The 10662-nt window shown below is 41.4% G+C and overlaps 1 protein-coding gene across 3 annotated transcripts in view; it reads right to left on the bottom strand.

The window, feature by feature from the left end:
• Nucleotide 1: 1 nt before the first annotated feature.
• The window catches only part of LOC308196335 (olfactory receptor 4S2-like), a 28861-nt gene continuing 18200 nt past the window's right edge, over nucleotides 2-10662 (bottom strand). The window contains exons 1-2 of one of the 3 annotated variants that reach the window (XM_080595219.1): nucleotides 5072-7556; nucleotides 2-3786 (exon numbers count right to left, since the gene is read on the bottom strand). In XM_080595219.1, the coding sequence (XP_080451345.1) occupies nucleotides 2819-3754 (936 nt within the window). In that variant the 5' untranslated portion in view covers nucleotides 3755-3786; nucleotides 5072-7556 and the 3' untranslated portion in view covers nucleotides 2-2818. Of the gene's footprint in view, nucleotides 3787-5071; nucleotides 7557-10662 lie in introns of those variants that run through there. The other 2 variants (XM_080595220.1, XM_080595218.1) reach the window with 2 other exon arrangements.

The raw sequence follows: 10662 nt of genomic DNA, 5'->3' as shown, positions 1-10662 counted from the left end.
CTTACTGGAAACAGCTGAGGAAAAATCAACCAAACAATAACATTCTTATTAAGAAGATGAGGAACATTTTCAGCGTTCAGCTAGGAAATGTGTTGTATTTCATCATGGAGAGAGATTTAATCACCCTATTTCCACTGATATACCTATTCTATAGATAATACTAGTGCAATACTTACAGAGAACTGGTCAAAATATGAAACTTCATCCAGGGTCTAAATAAAGCTATGAAAACTATCCTGATAATTCCTGTGGACAGTGGAAGAGGCAGTGTTTATAGATTTTAACAATTCTTGGATTGCTGTACTGATCTGCTATGAAGGTCACTGATGACATAAGGTCAAGGCTTTGGAAACGTGTTAGAGAGCAGGGCTCCTTTAAGTTGATCCAGACAAGAATAGCTGTGATTTTAGGTTTGTAGTGCATGAGTTTTGTTGGGAAATAAATTGCACATCTTACATTCGTTGTCATTGGTCAGCTTAGATTATGAGTGTTTTGGGGACCCAGAGTCAGGAGGGAGAAAAACACTGAATTGGATAGCACATTCACCAGGAAATACCAAATAAAAAAAACAAGTTCCGACTTTCCATTGTAGGAACGCTTTTAGCTATTAGCCTTGTGAGTTTTTACATCGTGATACTGACACTGAGCAGTAATAAGAGTAATTATTATTACTGGAAATTGCAGTGGCAGGGGAAGTGGAGAAGATTCCTCTCCTGTTACCTGCATCAGCAAATGACCAAACCAGCACCTAATACCAGTGTTTTAATAGCTAACTCATAGAGTCAGCATATGACAATGTGGTTTTCATAAGAAAGCATTTACTGTAAGAAGAACAGGGATATCCAGTGGTATGACTGTTCAGCCTGGAAACGAGGAGGCTGAGGGGAGACCTCATCACAGTCTACAGCTTCCTCACAAGGGGGAGCAGAGGGGCAGGTGCCAATCCACGCTCTTTAGTGACCAGCGGTAGGACCTGAGGGAGTGGAATCAAGCTGTGACAGGGGAGGTTCAGGCTGGACATCAGGAAGAGGTTCTTCACTGAGAGGGTTGTCACGCACTGGAACAAGCTCCCCAGGGACATAGTCACGGCACCGAGCCTGTCGGAGTTTAAGAAGTGTTTGGACTGTGCTCTTAGTCATATGCTCTGAATTTTTGGGTAGACCTGTGTGGGGCCAGGATTTGGACTCGATGATCCTTATGGGTCCCTTCCAACTCGGGATATTCTATGATTCTGTGATTGCTTCTAGCAGCAGGCAACGATGAGCTTTGCAGACACCTTGGGCCACCATTGTGCAGCTGAATGGGCTACAGAGTAGCTAGCGTTTGCATGCTTGAAAGTTCACCCTCTGGTAACAGCAAGGTCTGCCTGAACATCATTTATAATATCCCGCACCTGGGACGGGGCAACCCTGGCTATACGTACAGACTGGGCGACAAGACACTGGAGAGCAGCCCCGCAGAAAGGGATCTGGGGGTTGTGGTTGACAGCAAGCTGAATATGAGCCAGCAGTGTGCCCTGGCAGCCAGCAGGGCCAACCGTATCCTGGGGTGCATCAAGCACGGCACTGCTAGTCGGTCGAGGGAAGTGGTTGTCCCGCTCTGCTCTGCACTGTGCGGCCTCACCTCGAGCACTGTGTGCAGTTCTGGGCACCACAGTACAGGAAGGACATTAAACTGTTGGAGAGTGTACAGAGGAGGGCTACGAAGATGCTGAAGGGCCTAGAGGGGAAGACGTATGAGGGGCGACTGAGGTCACTTGGCCTGTTCAGCCTGGAGAAGAGGAGGCTGAGGGGGGACCTCATCGCGGCCTACAACTTCCTCGTGATGGGGAGTGGAGAGGCAGGTGACCTATTCTCTGTTATCACCAGTGACAGGACCCGTTGGAACGGTGTTAAGCTGAAGCAGGGGAAGTTTAGGCTAGACATCAGGAAGAGGTTCTTCACCGAAAGCGTGGTCGCACACTGGAACAGGCTCCCCAGGGAAGTAGTCACTGCACCAAGCCTGTCTGAATTTAAGAAGCGTTTGGACTGTGCACTTAGTCACATGGTCTAAACTTTTGGGCAGACCTGTGCGGTGCCAGGAGTTGGACTTGATGATCCTTATGGGTCCCTTCCAACTCGGGATATGCTATGATTCTATGACGCTATGATTCTATGTACATATTGGTGTTTATTTATTTGCTGATGTTTCAGCACAATCTGTCATTTTCCCCTGACCTAATATAACCTCCTGTTTCTCTCATGTTCCTATTTTACCCTGAAATGAGTCCCATCTCCCCAAAGGCTGCTGACTCAGCAGCTTGCTCAGTTGTAAACACATCATGTTAGCCCACGAAAACACACAAGATGAAAGCTGCCAATGCCATGCTGAACTGAAGGGATTGTTTACTCATAGAAGCTTGGAACTACCATCTCTCCTTTGTGCAGAAATGTAAGGAGACACCATTCTCCAAAGCTTGTAGGAGATAGTAGGAAAGAACAATTTCCCAAAATACTTGATTGTTACTCTTAATGCTGGGAGAAGCCTAGACAAATACCCAAGATACAGCTATGACATGTCTGAAGGTAAACACCACAATACCACCCCCAACACTCAGGTTTGATAGGTGACAATGACCTAATATATTTTTGACTGACAGTTTCCAAAGAAAATAAAAGATACATAAATCTATGAATTTAGCCTCAGCTCTATTCCAAGAAGCTGCGCTAAAAACAGAGCAACATTACTGGAAAGTCCTTCCTGAACACTTCCCTTTTCCTCCCCATGTTTTTTTTTTTTTCTGAGCTCATGTCATTGTACAAGCTTGCACTGTGTTGTTTCATTTCTCACTCCTCTTCACTTTTCTGCTCCACAACTTTTTCATGGCATTTTTCACCTCTTCATTTCGGAGAGTGTAGATCAAGGGATTGAGCACAGGCGTGATGATGGTGTAGAACACAGAAATCATCTTGTCTGCTGAGAAGGTGGTGGAAGGGCGCATATAGATGAAAATACATGGCCCAAAGAACAGAATTACAACAGTGACATGGGAGCTGCACGTAGAGAGTGCTCTGAGACGCCCTTTGGAAGAGTATGACCTTAAAGAGACCATGATAATAACATAGGAAACAGCAAGAACAACAAAACAGGTGAGGGAAATCAGACCACTATTGGTAACCACAATGACACCAATGACATAGGTGTTAGTGCAGGCCAGCTTCAGCAATGGGTGAACATCACAGAAATAGTGGTCAATCTCATTGGGTCCACAGAATGGCAGCTGAATGGTCAGTAGGGCCTGCACCAGTGAGTGGACAAAGCCTCCCACCCAAGAAGCTGTCACCAGACAGCCACAGACATGTTTATTCATAACATTTGTATAATGAAGTGGCTTATGTATAGCAATGCAACGATCATATGCCATCACTGTGAGAAGGAAGATCTCAGTGCAGCCAAAGAAATGGCCCATAAACAGTTGAGCTATGCAACCCACAAAAGGGATGGTCTTCTTACCAACAAGAAGGTCATAAATGAGTTTGGGAGCTGTAACAGTAGAGTAACTTATGTCTAAAAAAGACAAGTAGCTCAAGAAGAAGTACATGGGAGAGTCCAGCCGTTCACTTGTCTTTATAGTGATGATGATAAGCAGGTTTCCAAAAATGATAACGGCATACAAGACTAGGAATAATAAGAAGCACACTTTTGCTATTGTCTTATCTTGTGTGAGACTAAGGAGGATGAACTCTGTCACATTGTTTTTGTTCTCCATAGACATCAAGTAGACAGGACCTGAAGTAAAGAAAAGAGCTGCCAGATACAGCATTAGAAATAGGATGTTATCAGTACACAAATATATTCATCACTAGTATGCTAAACACTAATCATATTTCCTTTGATGTCTTTTGGGAGGGGGGACACTTTCCATTTAAAATCAATGCTTCCCTCAAGGAATAAGGTTGCTATCCAACTCAGCATGTATTATTTAAGTATATAATAAGAAGCTCAGATTATTTATCTGAGGAAGGTGGTAGAAATAATATCCTCAAGAATACTAGTTCTCACCTTTGCCTCTTAAAAAAAAAAGATGACTACTAGGTTCCCTCAAGACCCACTTTTACCCTATAATGTCGACTTGGAAATAAAAAGTTGAACCAAAGGGACAATGAAGCTATAATTCAACTCCCAAAACTTTAGTCATGGCCTGAGGAAGGTCCCTGCTCAATAAGAGAATGTACTTTCCTTTTCAGTCCTCTAAGGGAATGCAACAGTACTGCTCCTTATCTCTCTGACTGTGACAGATCTGTATAAGCTGTCACAGAAAGAGCTGCTCAGTGTTTCCTTGGACCACCTTTCTTACAGTACATGCGTGAGCTAATCTGGAGCTAATTTGCATTAAAGGTGTGTTAGCAGAGGGACTGTATACCTCACCCAGGTCCTGGACTGAATGTTGAACCCCTCATAAATACATCTGGGTTAATGAATGCACCCCTGCTGACTCCCATACAGTATCCACAGTGTTCAATTTATATATGAAAACAGAGGTGGCGAGGATATAATAACCTTGTCTGTGATACCAGTAAGTTGTCTGGGGTCTGAATCCCATTTGATAATCACAGGTCACTCAGTTCTGTCTCCTGAGCTCTCTGCCTCACCCACTAGCTATACACATCTAGCACAGCAGAGAAAATGGTCTTTTAGTGTCTCCAACCCTATCTCCATGGTCCTCCAAGACCAAAGGGAAAGCACTGTGGGGAAAACCCAAGTGTGTGTGTTGTGACCACTGATTTCTGACATACAGCTAGGCGGGAAAATGTGACTGAGCACATAGGAAATGCCATCATCAGCTTCTGAGTCCTCTCTAACACTGACATCCTTTTGACAGATTATTATGGTAACAGGATATAGCTGGGGAAAAAAAGGCAACTAAAAACCCAAATTAAAACAAGGGCTAAAAACTGAGGTCTGTAATTGAGGTTTTTCTAATTCATAAAATGGACCTCACAAAAGTCACTCTACAGAATTCTCTATTTTTAAAGGTAGGATTTCACAGTCATGCTTGAACAGAATGATGTAACAATATCAGAGAACTTACACAGTTTATGTTTGCCAGTCTCCAAGAGTTTACTTGCTATTGCTGCTCTGATGACCTTCTCTGACCACTTTAGGTGGTTTCATCAAAATGGCTGAGCTGCAAGTTGCTGCTTAGATGTCACAAGAGCAGTCCACATCTCTGCCAATTCTGAAAACTACAGCAGCTGAAAAGAACAACCTGACTCTCCGTCTGCATTTCTCATTCTGCAAGAAACAATTTCTTAGAGCATCTGCAAGAACAGCTCTCTCTCACAAGATGGGGAAATTGAAGCAGAAATATTTCAAGTATATCATGCAGCAGAAGCACAAGACTACCTGGAGTAATGAGATCCCAGAGGCATATGAAGATTTCTTTGTCAGAAATCGTCAGTGGATAAACAACTAAAAATTGTACTTTGCATGCTGTTAAGGTAGTCTCTGGAGGGTGACACTGGAGTGCGGTCATCTAGACTGTGTTACATCGTGCATGCATTTGCCTGCTTGGTTGTTTGATGGCTGGGTTTTTAACACTGTCCAGACAGATAGACTTCATTTACTGTTGGCCATGTATTTCTTCTGGAAGCACTGCTGGTTCAAATAAACATCACAGCTGGCTGTTTGCAAGACTTTTATTTCTTTTAGCCTTGCAATCAAACATTCCAGGAGTAAAGGAATGACACATGACATTTAGATAAATTCTGTTTTCTAATTTCTAATTTTCTAATTCTGTTTTCCTAAGGTAGTATTTCTGATATGTGTTCTTATTCCATATTAACTTGTTCTTACTATTGCACGTTGACAGTGCAAATAAATACCAAAACTGTGCTGTGGACTGCTATTCCTTAGACATCTGGTCTGTACAAATTTGAAAGAAAAAAAAAAAGAGGAAGTAAAACAGGAAATCATTTCACAACTTTAGAAAGGATTGTGGTTAGTCCTCACTGCTTATCAGATATTTTTACTCAGACAATGCAAAACACAGAAGGCACTGTTTAATTCTTTAAAGTCTTATATGAATTCTTACCAACGTGTTGACAAGTCTAATATTATTTTCAGTGACACCTTCCATAAGCTATGATCAAACTTTTGCCCAGCAGCAGCCAAAAGCGAAGAAACAAAGTTAAAAAATAAAATAAATAAAGAGTTATAAGCCCTAGCTTGGGCTAGGAACACCTTGTAACCTTAAATCCTACTTAAGTGATGTTAAGGTGTAACACAGGTGCAAGCATTTGTAGAGACCATAAATGAAAAAATAAAAGGGAAGTGCTTCAGTTACTTTTGCATAGTACCATGCAGGTACTGCATAGGCTATGCACATGGAAAAATAAAGACACGTGATTCATCAGTACTGTCATTACCAATAATGAATTCTATATCAGACGTGCTTGCAGACTATTAAATAGATAAGGTTACTCTTAGGTTTATGAAGTGATTGTTTTCCATATTTTTTTACCGTAGGTATTTGATTCTTCTTTGATGAAACCTCAGCCATGGCTATGACTGTACTGAGACAAGTGCACTCTGTGATATGCTCCTCCATCCTGGTCCTTCAGGATTTGTAAGGGTTGGGTCTATAGTTGGTGTGCTACAGACAAGGCCAGTGTGTACACCTCAGGCACTACAGCAGCTACAGGGCAGATCATGCAGCATGTTTCCCCTCACTGTAGACCAAGTCCATGATAACAATCTCCGTAAAAACAGTGCCTTCAAGAATACCTGGAAATACTACTTGGAATGCTGATTTATTTTATAAGTGATGATGATCTTTGAATTGTTGTTTAGGGTGGAAATGAAACCACCCACAGGGAAAAAAAATCTCTCGTATATACATTTTAAAACACAATTTTGCAATGTCATGGGCTGAAAACTTAGTTCTGGTGAACTTACCTATCACAGAGAAAGCAGCAATTTCTTTAGTCACATTTGACTTTAGTATTTTGCTTGCTCTAAATCTTAGCAATTCTAATTTGAGAAGAAGGAAGAATGAAAGGATCTTTTCAAATTGTTTTTCCCAACACTGTATGAATTCTACCTAGGACTGATTTCTGATGCACTCTGGGGTATATTTTCAAGATTTAACATCTGCTTAATGAAGCTAATCTAGACAGTGGTCAGTATAAATCTCTCTATATATAGGCAGAATGGCTAAATTAGAGAGATTAAATTAGAGTACCTTTACAGAACCCTTTATTTTTCCATTGACTAGGAGGAGCCTAAGTAAATTAACATCACCAGGGTAAAGTTAACTTCAGGGAATAATCCTTTTTGTGCCCTGAAAGTAGCTCAGAGCTTTCCCTAATGCCATCCTATTTTTTGTGTTATGGCTGAACTCCTTATTCCTAGGCATTTCTAAATTTCTACAGTTTCCCTTTCCAAACATGGTCACACTCAAGCATGTTCGTGGGGCTTCTTTGGTTCAGCCGGTTCCAGCTGTAGCCCCAGCGCAGTACATGTCACTCGTAAATAAGTGAACTACATCTTTAAAAAGACTTAATAGCCATTAACACTTCCAGCTTACCATTATGCAATCAGACCATCAGAGTTCCTTTGGTCAAAGATGTCCAGAAACCAGTATATTACACTCTGCACAGAGTTTACAAAAAAAAAAAAAAAAAGGCACTTTTAGAAGAAAATTATCAGCTGTATAGGATGCATTTTAGTATGGAAACATTCCCAGTCAACTGGTATTAAACATCACCAGTGCGAGTTGTGCCCAATGAAACCATGATCAGTTCTCCCTGACTGTGCAGGTGATCTCTTAGCAGAGAATGATGTGGAATGATTCAGTTAATGCAAATTTTTGAGCCCCCATTTAAAATTACAGCATAATCAGAAACTCTTGTGCAGACAAAAAACATCAGCATCTACAGGAAACAATGAAATGGAGAAAACCCAAGATTACTCTCAAACCCACAAACTAAAAAGGAAATGGGGAAAGTTAGGGACTTTTCCTGTGCTTACAGTTGTTCTAACTGTGGACCAAAGATAATCAAGAAGAAGGGTAAAATTGAAATGGGTCCTTCCTTTTCCAGTATATCTTCATGAAAAAACAATCGATAAGAACAACGACATATTGATTTCTGCCTAGTCTTACCAAATTGTGATCCCTCCCTCCCTCCCTCTCTCTCCCCCTCCATCCCTCCCTCCCTCCCTCCCTCCCTCCCTCCCTTCCTCCCTCCCTCTTCTTTTAACTTAGCACTCACATAGCTTTCCTACAGAAAATAAAAAGTCAGAATGGCTGCACATATACAGCTGTACAGTACCCAGTGGAAGAGAAACAGCTGGGCTCCATTCAGGCCAGAGCAGAACTCAAAGCAAACCCCATCAGTCTCAGTGTCACGTTTAAGCAATCAGTGGTTCAGAAAGGAGTGACCAAATGATAAATGATCAAGGAAAACTATACGGCAGGTGGGAAACTCCTAAGCTAAACCAAGATGTATATTCTTGAAAGGATTGTAAAGACCCATTCACAGCACAGCCAGCTTCACTGTGTATCCCTCTTGGTAAGGTCCCTGCCATCACCACCAAATCGCATTTTACAAAATATTCATCTGCCTCACCCCATCTCATTGACTTATGTCACATAGAACTCTGTATCTGAGCTAGTCATATCCACACTTCTTCTGCCTTCGCAGAGCAATTCATGACCAGCTTAAGCTGGCTACTTAAGGGTGTGATGAATTACTTGCTGGAGGTACATATTTCTTTCTGCTGACTCTAAGAGGATGACAGGAACAACTAATTCAGTGGGGGATTTCCACATGATATGTCTTACCTCTTAAAGAACGTTTTCAGGACAGACTAAAGCTGTATGATATGATGCAATCAGTTGCAAAATAAAATAAATACCATATAGACTGCTAACATTTCGAAAAGGATGGGAATTTTTACCCTCTCATTATTGCATGCATTATCCCCTAAAACTTCAGGTGGTTAGTGGGAAACAAAAGAATAAATACAAAATTATCTAATCCAGGGCTGCAGAACTAGCCCTGTACATGGTTCCAGCAAAAGATAACAGACAGTTGATAACTTCAGTGAAAATTTATTTTTGTATTTTCATATTTGTTCAAGAAGAAAGGAAAAGAGAGAGGAAAGTAGGAAGAGACAAGAAGTAAGTGAACAGAAGAGAAAAGAAAGATGGATAAGCTGGAAAAGTTACCTCCTCTGTATTTGGAGGCCTAATTTTTTGTGTAGGGGCTGTGTGGTTTTATCTCATCAACATCTCTGTTCCCTGGTAGGGATGTGTTAGAGCACAGGGTCTTTAGAGAAAACAGAATGGAAAGCTTCCAACACTTGCTTAGGAGATGCCTTTTACAGTATAATCCCATTTAACTTAGTTTCTTGCTTTCCTTTGTCACAAGTGTATCTTGGTATTTCCTGCCTATGTGAGAACTGCTTTGATGGCCTGTCTGGATAACGTAGCCTGTGTGCACTGAGTGTTACATTCATAACCCAGAAGCAGAAAGGAAGGCTGAGAAGAAAAGCATTTAAGTACTGCTCTTCAGCCTTCTCTGAGGATAATCTCTCACCTGGAGGGCTCTTGGGGCTGCAGGAGGGAGACATAGAGGCTTAGTGAAAGGAAGGCATGAAAGGAAGGGGCAAAGGAGACATGAATTCTGTCCTGACTGAAAAGGTTAAACAAACATATTTTAAATAAATAGTCATGAGTCAATGCTAATGACATTTTGAAAGCATTTCAGTATTTCTCCACCAGAAATAACAGCCAATGGGTTAGCTGAACGTTAAACTGGACAAGTGTGTGCAGTGAATTAGTCCAGTTAACCCTTTCCAGAGCCCTTCCTTAAACCAGGCTGAGAGCTCTATGGTTTTCCTAAGCATAGAGGCTCATTAGATCCGCTGCTTTGGCTTTCTAGTGCAGTGAGTAATAACACAGTACTTTTAGTGTATAAAAACGAATAAAAACTACGTGAAACACAAAGCTTTATTTTAAAAAAATGTAAAAGATTCCTATCGGTATAGAGAGAGGCACCATCCTCTAGGGGTGGCGAAGAATTACCTGTCATGGTAATCCTTTAGGTAATCCTTGCAGGTTGGGCACACTTCTCTCACCAGTGGTTAAGATTAAGCTAAGTTCCCACAGAGACAGAAGTCACTTCTTGATGAGCCTTCATCAAGTCCTATTTTGCATGAAATTTCATCACTGAAAATCCAGTGAGCAAAGCACAATGCAAGAACTTGCATGTTTTAGCAAAAGTCAGTGAATTATAAAAGAAGAAAAAAAACCTTCTTTTTACAACTGGGGAAACCAAAGGCAGCAAGTCAGCTATTTTATGCCTATGGAAGTCAGCTGATTTGATTTTGACTTTGTCACTCTATGCTGTCCTATGGAAAGACACAGATCTCTCCAGAAGTGGATTCATCTGATCTACCTTGGACCTGGTTTTAGGATAGGATTAAGCCTGAAAGGGACACCTATATTTTGAACAAAGTTACTTAGGACAGACACATCTTGCAGTCAGGAAGGGCTTCTTCTTTCTTAACATCCACAGTCAAAGGAGAGTCCATGAAACAAAGCACAGTGAAACGAATGGACATGCTAACTCAGGCATCAGTTCAACCATGGCCTCAAACTCATCATTGCTCTGAACT

The sequence above is a fragment of the Anser brachyrhynchus genome, assembly GCF_964034855.1.
Source record: "Anser brachyrhynchus genome assembly, chromosome: 5".
Taxonomy (NCBI): domain Eukaryota; kingdom Metazoa; phylum Chordata; class Aves; order Anseriformes; family Anatidae; genus Anser; species Anser brachyrhynchus.
The sequence above is the reverse complement of the archived record's forward strand: the minus strand, read 5'-3'. Positions and strand labels throughout refer to the sequence as shown.